The sequence below is a fragment of the Ochotona curzoniae genome, unplaced genomic scaffold, assembly GCF_017591425.1.
Source record: "Ochotona curzoniae isolate NIBS_2020 unplaced genomic scaffold, NIBS_Ocur_1.0 contig_3190, whole genome shotgun sequence".
Taxonomy (NCBI): Eukaryota; Metazoa; Chordata; class Mammalia; order Lagomorpha; family Ochotonidae; genus Ochotona; species Ochotona curzoniae.
The window spans coordinates 11,704,510-11,720,896 of record NW_024465751.1 but is presented as its reverse complement, the minus strand read 5'-3'; the positions used below and the strand labels follow the sequence as shown (position 1 = coordinate 11,720,896).

General features: G+C 40.3%; 1 protein-coding gene across 1 annotated transcript in view; it reads right to left on the bottom strand.

Moving 5' to 3' along the window:
• Nucleotides 1–16,387, bottom strand: part of MRPL13 (mitochondrial ribosomal protein L13) — a 38,242-nt gene that overhangs the window by 20,009 nt on the left and 1,846 nt on the right. The window contains exons 3-4 of the mRNA XM_040979366.1: nt 4,801–4,894; nt 904–964 (exon numbers count right to left, since the gene is read on the bottom strand). Of these exons, the coding sequence (XP_040835300.1) occupies nt 904–964; nt 4,801–4,894 (155 nt within the window). The remainder of the gene's footprint in view (nt 1–903; nt 965–4,800; nt 4,895–16,387) is intronic.

The window sequence follows — 16,387 nt, the reverse complement described above, 5'->3', positions numbered from 1 at the left end:
ACTCCCTAAGTGACTGCAATGGCCAGAGCTGTGCTGCTCTGAAGCCAGGAGCTCTTCCAGGTCTCCCACACAGGTGCAAGGTCCCAAGGCTTTGTGCTGTCCTTGACTGCTTTCCTAGGCCACAAGCAGAGAGCTGGATAGGAAGTGGTGTCGCTGGGATTAGAGCTGGTACCCATACGGGAACCCAGCATGTTCAAGGTGAGGACGTTAGTCACTAGGCCACTGTGACCAGCCCTAACTCATACTTTAAAAAAAGATTGTTTTATTTGACTAGCAGAGTTGCAGAGTGAGAAAGAGATACAGAGAGGACTTCCACCTGACGAATCACCCTCCAAATACTGTGATGGCTAGAGCTGGGCCAGTCTGCAGCCAGGAACCAGGAGCTTCTTTCGGGTCTCCGATGTGACCACAGAGCCCCAAGAAGTTGGGTTGTTCTCTGTTGCTTTCTCAGGCAAATAGCAGGGAGCTGGATTGGAAGTGAAGCAGCTGGGACTTGAACCAGTGCCCATAGGAGATGCTGATGCAGCAGGCAGAGGCTATGAGCATGGCACCAGCCCTCTAAACTCATATTTTCAGTTCTACTACTCTGAAAATTTTTAGAAGTATCTTTGTACAGTATTTGTTTTTCCCTCACTCTTCAATGCACCTTCAGTAACTTCATCAATTAAAAAAAAAATTATGCAGTTTCTCAAGAAATTAAAAATCATCAGAATTCTTTGACTAAGTACAAAGTAAAAGTCAGCAGAAAACAAACCTGAAAAATAAAAATAATACTTTAAAAACTTATATACAGCTAACATAAAGCATTTGTAACCTTGAATACTCTACACTGAAAAAGAATGGAGACTGAAAAATTTAAATCCGTTTTTCACAGATTATGAATAAAAGCTCAAAGACACTTACTGCCACTGGGTCCCGCTGGTGAAGCTCAGCAGCTGTTACTTGTCTAAATCCACCTGGGTAGCTGTTAAAGAAGCAGATATGACGAATGTTCACACGTATACAGAGCTACACAGAGAGAGAACCTGCATGTACTGTTTTATCCCCAAATGCCAGCACAGCTGGGGCTGAGACAGCCTGAAGCCAGGAGCCAGGAACTCCAGCCAGGTTTCAAAGGGATTGCCAGGAACTCATCTGGTGGCTCGATGGATGCAGTGGAAGGAAACTAGGCAGTAGGCAGAGATAGACCTGAACCACAGGTGCCACACTATGGATGCAGGTATCCCAAGAGGCACCATAACCTTGCCTGTCAGGAATTATATTCTTAAATTGATCTTTTTATATTAAGACAACCGTATTAATAGATAAAATTTTGCTTCAAAAAATTTGCTGCTTCTTAGTATTTCAAACATTTTGGTACGCTGGATTATGCTGCTGCTTGGTGACACGGGCATCCCGTTTCAGAACACCAACTTGAATCCCAGCTGTGTGTTTCTGATTCATTCCCTAGTACTGTGCCTGAAAATACAGGAGTAGATGGTACAAGTATTTGGTCCCCTACAACCTGAGCGAAGGGACCAAGATGCAGTTGTGCGCTCCAGGCTGGCTCTACAATTTAAGGCTGTTAAGGGAGTGAACCAACAGATGAACAACTCCATCCCTCCTTTTTTTCCCCTCCCCTCTATATTTCAAACACATACATCATTTTCTTTAAAAAGCTTAAAAATTACATAGTAAACTATTCTGCTGGAAACACTAAAAACAACAATAACAAAGCAGAATACAAGGGGATTTTAAGTTGGCTGAAATAGGGTTGATTTTTGAACAGAAGATATCAAAAGAAACGTGGAGGAGGCACATGCCCAGGGCAGAGCTGGGGAGAAGATGGTAAGAGAAATTCCACAGAGAGAAGCTGTGGGGCAGAGAGGACAGCACACACACAGCAGTGTGCAGGCACATCGCCGTGACCCCCTAGGCAGGGGTTAAGGAGACCACAGGTTCAGAGGGCAAGCACAGGCTTCTGATACCCACTAAGGGACCAGACACCCTACTAAGCCACACAGGTGTATAGCAAAGGTTAAAGCCATCAAAGGGGAAAACCACCAAGGGCTTAAACAAAAACCACAAAGAATAACAAGGAAGACAACATGACTCCCCAAATGATTAAGGGATCAATAAGTGACTACAGCAAATGCATATGCACCCAAAGTCAGCTTATCTGGCTACTTCAAACAACTGTTTATGATCTAAAGGAAGACACACTGCAAAACAGCAACAACAGACAATTTCAACACCCGATTTTCACTCATGGACAAACCAACTAGACAGAAAATCAACTAAGTAACAACAGAGCTACTGTACACTATGGGCCGAATGGACCTAACTAATACCTACAGAACACTTCATCCCACAGCTGCAGAATACACATTCTGGAACGGATAGAGCGCATGCTAGGCCAAAAGCACGCCTGAACAAGTTACAAACAAACAAACAGAATCTGCAACAACACTGCATGTCTTTTCTGATCAAAACGGAGTGAAAATGGAAGTTAACAGCTCGAGAAATTCTAGAAAGTACCTAAACAACATGCTCCTGAATGAAGGGGGGAGGGTTCATAGAAATCAAAAGGGAAAGCAAAACATTCCTGGAAACAGATAAAGAAAAAAACATAATATATTAAAATTTATGACAATCCTTAACAGCAAAAGGAGTGTTGAGAGGAAAGTTTCCGTAGTAATTAGTGCCTACATCAAGATTAGAAAGGCATCAAATTAATGCTCGATCAATGAATCTTAAGGACGTAAACAACAACAACAACAAAGGAAACCCAGAGTTGGTGGAAGAAAAAAGTGATTAGTACTAGAGAATAAACAAAGCTGAAACAAAAAATAAAGCAAAAGATTAGGGAAATGAATAGCTAGGTTTTCAACAATAGAAATAAAACTGATATACTACTGACCAGATTAATGTTAAAAAAAAGCAAATAGAATAATCAAATCAATAAAATAAATAGGATTTTAGAACAGATACCAAGGAAATAAGTATCATCAGAATACAAAAAGCTGTATGTCAAAAGGCAGTAAAATCTAGAAGAAACACAGATTTCTGGATACTTGTGCCATTAAGACATCCATTAAGAAAACCAAACACACTGATAACCCACACTGAATCAGTAATAAAGATTGCCCTACAAAGAAAAGCCCCAGATCAGGGATGGCTTTACTATTGAATTCTACCAAACTGTTCTAGAAGACTTCATTTCAATCCTGAAAATTTTCCAAATAATCAAAAAGAAGGAAATACCCTGAAACTTCTTTTATGAGGCTAGCATCACTTTAATTTCAAAGGCAGAAAAATAACAAAGAGAATTATAGACCAAAACCACTGATGAACAAAGATGCAAAAATCCACACAAAATATGAGCTAATTGAATCCAATAACACAACCAGAAAAATCATTCAACCCAGAAAGTTGAACCAAACTTTAATGGATAATTAAAAGTCCCTGAAAAACAGTAACATGTCAGTTCTAAGAACAACATCTTGACATGAGGGAAGACAAAAAGGTAAGAAACAGCACTACTTCAGCTAAGCAGAGAAACAGTAGCGGCAGCTGGGGGGCCGGGTCTTGCCGAGGAGACTGCGCTGGCAGCCATTGTGAGAACCGCTGGCAGCAGATGCAGAGCCACGCAGTCCATCAGTGGCTGGTGCGATCCTCTGGTTCCAGGCAGTCACAGTGCACGTAGCAGTGCTTCAGCAGCTACTACACAACCGTGCCAGCCCTTCACACTTTGTCACATTAATTTCTTCTGATGTTTCCAAATCTCTCTCAATTTTGGAGAACCTGGCTAGCATGTAGAGATTTTCCAGAAGCAGAAACCATTGAAGATGGATGTAAATACACTTCTTGTTATGTTATACAAATATTTCACGTGTTCTAAGGGGAGGACTGGGTGAAGGCAGCTGAGGAAGGCAAATTAAGTAAGATGAACTTGAGCAAAATATGAAACAGATGGAACTATCAAAGGACAACGTAAAGTTGCTAATAAAAGAATGATTTTGGTAAGAGTGAAAAAAACCAGAATTTCTGATTACAAAGTGAGAGAAAAGATTTAGGGTTAATTAAATTTGCACATGATCTGAAGCTCCAAGTTAACTAATAAGCTAGATGATAAAATCAGAATCAAAGATCTTAAAAGGCTGGAGATAAAATTCAGCATAGAATAAGCACACAGTCTTACAGTGTGAAACACAAAAGAACCTTGAAGACAGACACATCCTTGAATGGGGGCATGCCTGAAAAGGACTTAGCAAACTCAGCTGACAGTAAATTCCAGGAATCATATAAACAACATGGCTTTGAAGAACAATTATATCGTAATAGATTGCCTAACAAAAAGATGGAAGAAAAAGTTACCCCGTACTTGGAAGTTACTGTAGCACATGTAGGTAAGTCTACATACTTAACACAAATACTAAGAAAGATCGTATTTAGAGAAGAGTGGCCCTTGCATAAATGTCAGGTGAACCTCTCAACGTTCTCAATGGTTCAGGAAACACAGTAAGATGAAGTATCTGGAGGAAAAAAGAAAGAGGTGACAAAACTGACTTAAAAACATGAGATCGTAATTGATCGGAACGGTCTTATAAAAAGGTGGGAGGAACAAACATTACCAGGTAATAGCTAACATTTTCCATTATTTTGTAGGGTATTTTTAATGAAGGAAATCATTATGTATCATGAATAGAATCAGTATTTTCTAAAACACCTTTTGAGAATTTTTTTAAAAGAATATTCGAAGTATTCCTACAACACCACATCGTAACTTCCATCTTCCTCCACAATGCATTCTTCTCTTACCCAGAGTGTGAGGAGTACACTTTCTGCTCCCATTTGTTTCCAGAAAATGCAATGTGTCTTGTGTTCATTATGACAACATGATCGCCACAGTCACCTAGGTCACAAAAGAAATATGTAAGGACAATTTGATATGAAAAAATCATAAGCTTAAGAAAAATGGCCTTAGTTATTTATAAACCTTAATGAAGTAGGAAAAATACACCAAAATATAAAAAGCAAGTCACAGTGTAGCATAAAAAAAAATCCCTGAATAGATTTCTTTCACTTTTTTTACATAACATTTAAGCATAGAAAGAACTGGCTGGCTATTTGGAAAGTCAGAACCCTAGAAGGAAAATTACATTTAAGATTCCAATAACAACAATACATATCCTAAAAGGAAACTTCTGTTATTCCTATTACACTTCACATAAAAATGTTGATATTCACCACCTTCTAATTCATGACACAAGTTTTCCCCTAAAAAAGAGCAAAGCAAATGAAAACAATACACACACAGATATAAAAAACTATTTGCTCAGTAGGTAAATCGAAAACAAATGTGAGCTTTTACAATTGATTATTCTTTTCAAATTTAGAGAACAACAGGGAACTATGATCTTGGGCTTCAAGGCCTCTGCCAATCACAACAGTTATATAAAAACTGCCACTCCCAAATATAACTGCAAATGTATTTGAAGGATGGTTTGAAAAACCAGAATGTATATATTCTATCAATAGTGAAAGATATCCCTAAATTCAGCTGTTCACTTAAAAGCAAATCAAAAAGTCAACAGTCAACAACTTTTTTTTTTTTTCATTACAAAGGCAGAGTTACACAGAAAGAGCTAAAGGAGTTAAACTTATTATTATTATTATTATTCTTTTATGATAGTTAGATAGCTCTGGGATTTTCCTTATCCCCCTACCTAATTTTTTTCCTCACCATTGATTACCACTAGATTATGATAACATAGTCCTTGCTAAATAGCCATAAGTCCATTATTCTCCTATTTAAATGTATCCTGACATTGCAGAAAGTCCAATATCCTATTATCAACATATATTTAACAGTTTCCCTGGGACTCCATTTTTCATTTTGAAGTAGAGATGCATATGCATTGTATCTTCATATCAGTACACAACAGTCTCTTAATAGTTATTACACATCCCCTTATTAAGTCATAAAATCAACAGGAAGAAAAACAGAAAATATACAATACCATGAAATGAATATGCTACTGAATGACCAATGTGTCACTGAAGAAATGAAAATCAAAAACTATTTTAAATAAAATGATGCTACTGTACAATCTATGAGTCTTTGAAGAATCTAATGAGAGGAAAAAAAAACTATTTTGAATATATGAAAATAATAAAACCCATGAGCTATAGCAAAAAGAGTATTGAAAGGGTTATTGATCATGTATTTTGTGAAGAGGTTGCCTGGTATCAGACAGAACATACGATATTTGACCATTTGTGATTGACTTATTTCACTGAGCATAACGGTCTCTAGTTGGGACCATTTGGTAGCAAATGGTAGAATTTTTTTTTTAAAGATTTATTTTTATTATTATTATTTTTTTTATTGGAAAGGCGGATATACAGAGAGGAGAGACAGAGAGGAAGATCTTCCGTCCCATGATTCACTCCCCAAGTGAGCACAACGGGGCAGCCGATGCTATGCCGATCAGAAGCCAGGAGCCTCTTCCGGGTCTCTCACACGGGTGCAGGGTCCCAAAGCCTTGGGCCGTCCTCAACTGCTTTCCCGGGCCACAGGCAGGGAGCTAGAAGGGAAGTGGGGCTGCCGGGATTAGAACTGGCGCCCATATGGGATCCCAGGTGTGCAAGGCGAGGGCCTTAACCACTTGCGCCACTGCATCGGGCCCAAATGGTAGAATTTTATTCTTTTGATGGCTGCGTGGTATTCCATGTAGTAGATGTACCACAGTTTCCTTATCTACTACTCTTTGGATGTGCATCTGAATTTTTTCCATGTCTTTTCTATTGTAGATTGTGCTGATATAAAAATAGGATCACAGGTCCCTTTGTCATATGTAGTTTTCATTTCCTCTGGATATATTCTAGCAGTGGGATGGCTGGGTCCCCTATCAACTGTGTGGTGTGCAGATTTTCTGCCATTCTGTTGGCTGCTTCTTCACTTGGTTGATCATCTCCTTTGCTGTACAGGGTTTTAGTTTGATGTAGTCCTGTTAGTTTATTTTGGCTTTGATTGCTTTTACTTTTGGCATCTTTTCTAAGAAGTCTTTCCCTGTTCCTATATCTTGGAGAGTGCTTCCTATGTTCTCCTCTAATAGTTTGATGGTTTCTGGGTGCAGACTTAGGTCCTTGATCCATTTAAAGTTGGTCTTTGTATAAGATGACAGCTGAGGATCTTGTTTCTTACCTCTGCAGGCTGCTATCCAATTGTCCCAACAGCATTTGTTAGACACCAGTTTTATCCCTGGATTATTTTCAGTTTTCTTGTCAAAGATTAGTTGGCTATACATGTGTGGGCTCCATTCTGGGGGTTCTATTCCGCTCCACTGATCATCTTCTCTGTCCCTGTACCAGTACCAGATGGTTTTGAGGATCACTGCTCTGTAGTATGTCATGAGATCTTAAGTTGTGATTCCTCCAGCCTGGTTTTTATTCTTCAGAATTGCTTTGGCTAGTCATGGTCAAGAGAGAAACTTCTATCTGTGATTCACTCCCCAAACAGATATAAGGCTGGGTTGGGTTAAAGCCAAGAGCCAAGAGCTTCATCAGGGTCTCCCATGTGGGTGGCAGTGCTTTTGTTGCTTTCTCTGATACGATAGCATGGAGCTCAAGCAGAAATAGAGAAGCCAGGAATTGAACCAGTCGCAGGCAGAGCTTAATCCACTGTGCCACATTGCCAGCCCCAACATGTAGGTTTAACATGAATCACTATACACAGCAAAATCATGTAATCTGGGTCACAACAAATGTCTATTTTATTAAGAAAAACAACTTCAAAAGATCTAGAAACTTAAAAAAAAAAGAAAACATTACTGAGAAGTAGTAAAAACATATAAACAGGAAAGGATCTCATTATAAGATCTATGTACTGCACTAAATTAAATGGTTTTTAGAGAGCTTCATAAAGTATATAGGATATGAGAACAATAACGAAAAAAAGATGAAATAGGTGTTTTCATGTTGTATTATGACAAGGTGACAGAAGTTCATGTAACTGACACACAAGGAGCTAGCAATGCAGTGGTGTACTGACAGGAAGAGCCTCTGGGTGTGAGAAAATACCTTGACAGCAACAACGAAGGCTGACGTCACCTTAGCTAGCAGGAAACCAAGACCCAAGGACACAATTACCCTTAAAAGTCACCCTGTCTCCTTGCAGGCCCTTCCAATGCTAATCTATTTGGAAGGGGAAAATAAAACTGGAGCACCTTCTACTAAATTATTTTGTAAATGTTATTTAAGCTTTAATAAGCAAAAAGCATCTTGTGCCACTCAAAAATGTTTATATTAATCAAAAACGAGTCTTTGAAGGCACTTTTGAGAGTATACTGCATAGGAAGTGAAAAATGCATTTCTCCACTAACTAAATAAGTTAATCTAAATAAGTTAATCATGCAAATATTCACATTCAGCTACATTGCATTTGAGAGGACTTCAAAGATAATGGGAAACATAAAAGATTCATTTTGGCTGAAAAAAATCTATGCATAGTTTTCTCATGATATATATTCCATTGAGTTTCTGAAGACCTTCATATGCTTCAATTTCACAATTATTTTTCTACTAAAATGAATTTATCTTTTACTTCCATTTCCCACACACTCTGTGGAAATACCCTCGTAGTAACACAAGTCAGCAGTATAAAAGGCAGACACTCCTGGGACCACTGTGGGGGCACAGCGTACTAATCCTCCACTTGCAATCCAACTCCCTGCTCTGGTCAGGAAAGTAGCGCAAGATGGCTCAAGTCCTTGCATCCTGCACTACCTGGGAGACCCGGAAGAAGCACCTGGCTTCATATCAGCTCAGTTCCAGCCACCTGGGGAGCAGACCAGTAGATGAGGATCTCGCTCTGTCGCTCTGCCCCTCCTCCTTTCTGTTTAACTCTGTTTTCCAAGTAAAATAAATCTTCAAAAAAGTAAAAGTAGTGACTCTGGATATAGGATGATTGCCCTATTTGTTAATTTCAATGAATACATGTATTTTCACTTAAAATATTGTAACTAAATCTTACATCTATGTAGCCAATGTAACTAAACCACGGCTCTACTCCTGGAACAACAGATGGTCAAAAGAGTCACTGCATAGTGAAAATGGTTTGCAAGGTTTTGTAAGCAACTTTTAGAAATATACATTTTCAGTTTATTCACAAAAATTTTCACCTTAGATTTCTAACTGTATCTGACTACTTTGTACAATGTTGGATGCTAAATTAGGTGGCCACACAAAACTCCAAAGCTTCACATGAGGGCACACAGGCCCCCCCAGGGGTCACTCTGTCATGTCTCAGTCCTGTAGCCTGTGTGTTTTGGCCCACTTTCTCTTTTAAGCCACAACTGATAGTTTTTCTTCCCATTTGCCTGAATGGAGAATAAGTGACATTTATTCAGTATCTTCCTGATGTGAGAGACTGAGCCAGGAATTTTGTCTTCACACTTACTAACACCAAACATGCTATAAGTTACTAGATGGTCTTTGTTGTACCTTCTGTCTCCCATCACTCAACGTATTTTTAAATGAGAACACAGGGATTAAAAAGAGCTAGGGTTATATGGCCAGTACCCAGTAAAGTCAAAATCCATTTCCAAAACTTACACTGTTACTGTTTTAATCCCATCCCGGCTGACAGGAAGTGAAGGCTGTAGCTTGATGTGCATGCCACTTGCTCTGCTAGTTTCGGGAGTTTCAGAAATGCTGCTCCTAGCTGAAAGTCAAAGCGACGTGTTGCCTTGGCACTTCACTAAGTGCCAGTTCCTCAGCTAGGTATTCAAGGAAACCTACAGCACAGAAGGAGGTTTTCCAGCCGTACTGACAAGCCCTTTCCTAGGCCACTATAAGCAGCGAAGCCGCAGCACCTGCAAAGCAGCATCTCACCTTCCTTGTTGGACTCCATCCTTGCACACACACACACTTGCACATGCATGGTCTCCTTCTTTGATTTCGGTCTTTGTTTCTTCCACTAGGAAGGTCCTTTTGACATAGCTCATCTATTAAGTTTTACCCAAGCTTCGAGTTCCAAAATACATATCCTTTTCTTCATAAGTCCCTTCCTAATATTAACTTTACTTTGTCTCCCTAAAGATGTCTAACTTTTTCTAGATACTGAGTTGACTCTACATTGTCCTAGCATTTTATAATAAATATCTTTCCAACTACATTATTAAGAAACTGCTGGAGCTGGCACCATAGCTCAATTGGCTAATCTACCTGCAAGTGCCGGCATCCCATATGGGCACCAGCTCTAGTTCTGGCTGCTCCACTTCCCATCCAGCTCCCTGCTTGTGCCTGGGAAAGCAGCAGAGTACAAGCTAAAGCCTGGGACCCTGCACCCTTGTGGGAGACCCCGAAGAGGCTGATGGCTCCTGGGTTCGAACTGGTTCAGCTCCGGCAGTTGCAGCCACTGGGGAATGAGCCAGTGGATGGAAGATCTTTCTTTGTTTTTATTTCTTTGTAAATCTTCCTTTCCAATAAAAATAAATATAAAAAAATTAAAAGAAAACTGCCAGTCTTGTTTAGAGCTGCTATAATAATTTACATATTCATTGACAATATACGCATAATCCTGCCTCTCAATCTTCATCAGCATTAACTGCTGTCACCAGTTTTCACTTTAGTCACTGACAGAGCGATATCCATTTGCATTTTTCTAACGGCTGCTTACACTGAACATCTTTTCATGAGGTCATCTGGATCCTGGACTTTTCATATTTAATTAATTTTTTTAAATGTTGAATTTCCAAAGTTGTTTAGATGTATTCCATATACAATGCTTGTTTGTGGTTTACAAACATCCTCTAGTTGGCAATCTGCCTTTTCATGTGGTTAACAAACGTCAAACCCTTCCTTCTAAGCGCTCTAAGCCAGCACAGCGATCTCTACGCTGGATCCGACAGTTCTTAGGGTTCTAAGATGACTTAAGGGGCAAGTCAAAATATTCACTTCCAAAAGGGGAAAGTGTTACGGGCACAATATGAAGCCGTGCTCTCCCCCAGTGTTTTATAGGATGATATTTGAGGAGTGAAGACCTACTTGAGATTTTCTGGGAAACTGGAAGCAATTTCAAAAAGGAAAGTTCACAGTGATTACGAGCCCATTACACTTACTTAATTCATGCTTACAAAATACGTGTCAGAAATAAACTTTTGATATAATTCTATAGGCCCTGGGTTTTCCCTTATCCCCTCCTCTCGATTTCCCCTATATCTTTATAATAGTATAGTCCTTCATAAGCACACCATTCTGCTACACAGGGGTATTCTGACATTGAGGGTACAGACAATGGCAGAGTCCAGCACCCTATTGTCAAGATACAGATAATAGTTTCATTGCGAGTTCATCTGTCATTTGGAAGTAGAGATGCATACTGCATTGTACCTTCACAAGAAATAAACTTTTTTTTTTTTTAAGATTTATTTTATTTTAATTGGAAAGGCGGATATACAGAGAGGAAATACAGAGAGGAAGATTTTCCATTCGATGATTCACTCCCCAAGCAAGCGCCACGGCCAATGCTATGCCAATCCGAAGCCAGGAGCCTCTTCCAGGTCTCCCACACAGGCGGGTGCAGGGTCCCAAAGCTTTGGGCCGTCCTCGACCGCCCTCCCAGGCCACAGGCAGGGAGCTGGATGGGAAGTGGGGCCGCCGGGATTAGAACCGGCGCCCATATGGGATCCCGGGTGTGCAAGGCAAAGACCTCAACCACCGCACCACTGTGCCACCGCGCCAGGCCCAAGAAATAAACTCTTAAAGCACATCATATTTATCAGTTGAAAGTTACTTGCAATTTAAGCTTTGATTTTAGCGACACCTTGTGGACACAAAATGTTATGGTGATAAAAACCATAATGAATATAATGAAAGAAAAATGCAATTTGGTCTTATGATTGTGACAAATATATTTAAGATTTAATTTAAGATGAAACATATGGGAAATGGGGTCTTGAGTATATAGGGATTCTTTTCTCAACCTCAAAATTTTTTTTTCTGTAAATCTTCAAGTATTCCAAAATACAAGTTTAAACAAAGATTTTAGAAATTTCTTGGGGCTGGCATTTTGATGCAGTAGGTTAAACTGCGATGTTGGCATGAGTGGTGGTTTAAGTTCTGACCACTCCAGATCCAGTTCAGCTCCTTGTTAATGCTCATAGGAAAGCAATAGAAAGGGCCTGAGTGCTTGAGCCCCTGCTAGACATGTGCGAGACCCAGATGGACTTCCCCACTCCTGCCTCACCCTGGTCCAGCCCAGGCTCCGGGACCATCTGCAGAATGAGCCAGGATATGGAAGATATCTGTCTCTCCCCCTCTAACCTGCCTTTCAAACAAACAAACAAACAAATCTAAAGGGAGAGAAAAAAAGTTACCTTCTCATTTCTTAGAGACCTGATAAGTAGCCATAGCGACTCTCCCAGTATTCCAGCAGAACGCTTCATCTCCAACATCTCAGAAATGCTTTTGTAAAGGAAGGAGATGCTTACACGGAAGGAGAGCCTCAATCAAGAGCACAGATGGTACTCTGTGTGGAAATGAAAATTAACTGACTATTGATGATTCTACTTTCCTTCGAATTTGGTATTTTTCATTTCTGCCAAGGCAACTCAGGAGAGCTGCTGATACTAATGCTAAGGAACAAAAGAAAAACAAAAAATCACGCAAGAAAATGCACTTGTAAGTGGCTATGAATTATCATACAAAAGTGGAACAGAAATTACCTCCATGAGAAAAGAGGTGCTTCTAGTCTGGTCTAGTCTCAAGGCTGCTGCTTCTTCTTTTTTTGATTTATTTATTTTGCTTGAAAAAGTTACAGAGGGAGAAAGGGACAGACAGATCTTCCAACTACTGTTTCACTCCCTAAATGGCTGCAATGGCCAGAGATGAGCAGCACCAAAAACAGGAGCCCGGTGCTTCTTCTGGATCTCCTGCATGATGATAGGGGCCCAAAGACTTGGGCCACCTCGTGCAGCTTTCCCTGGCCATTAGCACAGAGCTGGAACAGAAGTGGAACAGCTGACACATGAACTGGCACCCACACGAGATGCCAGCACCACAGGCAGAGGATAGCCTGAATGCCACCACTGCTACCCCTACATGCACTTTTACTATAAGGTAGCTGAATGACAGCAAGAAAGTCACTCCATGCTTTTGATCTTCATTTTCTAATCTGTCAACGAGGCAATTAAACAGAATATCTACAATCCTAGGGAAATAAAGTTGATTCTATAAGGATGGTGTTTTTCTGGTATGCCAAAACATATTTTTAAAGAAATTAATTTATCAGAAGTGAAAATTGTAAGGTTGGTGATTACTAACTTACCATCAAAACACAGCTGACCTCATGATTCATGAATTTTGTGTTTGCAAACTTGACTAACTGCTATTTTCAACAGAGATTGAACAAAGCAATACTTTGTTTCACTTCTCATAAAGTAAGCGAGTGTCCTCTATTGTGGTATATTTAATATCCTGTTTCTGGCACGCATGCTCTTTTTGTTCGTGACTTCACTATTCAACATTTCACTCATGAACGGTCCTGGAGTTAGAAGGCTGTGACAGAGCTCACAGAAACAACATGCTTGATAAACTTCATTTAGGCATGAGTGCTAATCCTATTGGTCATGAGTTCAATATCAAAAGAATCAACATACCCAGGAACCTCAAAAGTCTGTGGAAAAATGGCAATGAAACATCAGTTTACTTTGGTGCAAAAGAAAAACTCTGAACTACTTAGATATTAAATAATGTCTTTGTAAAAGAAAAAAGCATGTTAAGAAAACATACACAGATACGCAACCAGCTCACCTGGCCAGCGGAAGATAGAGAGTGCCTCCTCAGAGGACAGAACGCTGAGCAGGTCGGACAGCTCTCCTGACCAAGCACTGCAGCAAGTGGATGTGCTAAGGTGGACTTTGTAATAGACTGGGAAAGATTTTCTCAACCACAACATCTCAGAACTATTAAATCTGGTCAAGTAACACCCTCAATAGGGTCTCTAAGGTGACACCAGAAGACTGTCCCTATCCCCAGGCGCTCATGTACTTAAGACAATAAGGAGGAATCCTTTCTGTCTGTCCCCTGCCTCCCACCCCCACACAGAAAGGAAAACGAAAAATAACAAATACTTATCCCTGCCACCTTCCTCCATAGCTTAACACTCCTCACCCTCACGTAGGCCCACAAAAGCATGCATCCTTCTTAAACACTTGGAACAATATTAAAAACAAATGTCATGCATCCAGCTATGTGTGAGGCCCTGGAGATGATGCTGTGAAGGAAACAGGCAGATTCTCTGTCTTCGTGGAATCTGTCCAATGAGGGGAGGTGGAGAAGTGAGACATGTCAGATGAGACATGAATGCTGCATGGTGCTGAAGCATAAAGGGATACAGAGCAGGTGAACGGAGTCAGGAAAGACCTTCACTGAGCCCAAGATTGCAATCTGTGAAGGAGTAACCCAGACGGATATCAGGGAAACAGCATCCAGGCAGAGAACAGAAAGAGAGAGGGTCAAACATGCTGGGCAAAAACCTGCAGGGCTGGCAGGAAAATGGAACAGCAACAGGTATGCAAGGTTTGCCCAAGTGCCAGACAGATAGGAAATAAAGTTAGAGTTGTAAGAGGAGCCACCTCGTATATATTTTTGTAGGCACTGGGAGAACTCTGGCTTTTGCTCTGAATGTCACTGTGGGAAAGATCATCACAGCTGTAATGTGGAGAAAGGATTATCCAGGGAGAGAATTCGGAAGAGACATTTGATACAAAACACGAGGGTACAGCAGCTTATACTAGTGCAGAAGGCAGAGATGATGAAAGATATCAAGTTTTAACTAAAATTTTAAAATCAATTTTGGGAGAAGGAGTGCTAGTGAATCAAGAGGAGTTGTAGATAAAGCAAAGGCTTAACCTAGAGCTAGTAAGAGGGCAGAAAGGCAACTAGTTGGCATTGGAGAAAACTGAGACGGAACAAGCTAGTCAGAGTAGGATAAACCAAGAAGCAAGCCACACCCAGACAGTCCTCTTCATTGGTGATGTCTACCAGATAACTAAGAAGACGTGCCGCACATCCACTAACACTGTCAACCACACAGTGAAGAAATTCAGTCCCGTGAGTCCAGAGAACAAGCAGGGGAACAGAGCGGGAGGCACACGCGCAGAAGGTAATAGGATTCAGAATTTCTAAGATCAGTGAGAGTGAAATCTCTTAAGAATGAGAAGAGAAACAGAGACACGGCCTGTGGCACTCCCCACCTTTAGTGAAAAACAACAACAAAAGAACACGTGAGAGTTTGGAAAGCTGAAGATAGCAAAGGGGATGTGTACTCACGGAGAAAGTAAGAAACAGAATGTATTCAAGGAAACAATGAAAAATGTATTTTAAGAAGAAAGTTCTCCACACAATTAGCTGCACTGCTGAAAGGGTAGGACAAGAAAAACAGCATTGTTTTACATCCAAAGAGAATGCAGGAATATAAAAATTAAAGGCAATGCAGAAACACTGGTTGGATCCTAGAGTAGAACAAATAACCGAAAGACACATTTTCGGAATGACTAGGGAATTTTAAAATTACACTGAACATTAAAACATGCAGTTACATGGTCTATTTTCTTAGGTGTGATGATGGCATTTTGAGTATATAGGAGAACAGTACTATGAGATCTATGCTGAAGAACTTGGACAAACACCTGCAGCATGCTTTCAAATGACTGAAAAAACACAGTGCTTTACAACACAAACATCTGTGTAATCTAGATGAAGAATTAAGAATGTTCTCTGTACTATTATTTGAACTTCTTAAAAAAGAAAAAAATAAAGAACAACCCAGTGGAATAAAGGCCAAAACTCACACATAGCAATTTTATAGAAAGGACACATCAAGGTCAATAAACAAATGAAAAGCTGTTCAAGCCTATTTGTAATAAGGATGATGCAGCCGCAGCCTTGCACATCTACCTAAGTAGTCAGAATTCAAAATCACACCATTAAATGCCACTAAAAATGGGCAGCAGAAACTAGAATTTGCTGCTGACATAAAGACTTCTCAGCTGCCCAAGCATCTTTTTTTTAAAAAAAGATTTATTTATTATTATTGGAAAGTCAGATGTACAGAGAGGAGGAGAGAGAGGAAGATCTTCCTTCTGATGATTCACTCCCCAAGGGGCCACAACAGCCGGAGCTGAGCCAATCTGAAGCCAGGAGCTCTTCCAGGTCTCCCAAGCAGGTGTAGGGTCTCAAGGCTTTGGGTCATCCTTGATCGTTTTCCCAGGCCACAAGCAGGGAGCTGGATGGGAAGCGGGGCTGCTGGGATTAGAACCAGTGCCCAAATGGGATTCCAGCATATTGAAAGTGAGGACTTTAGCTGCTAGACTACCACGCTGGGCCCCAAAGCATCTTA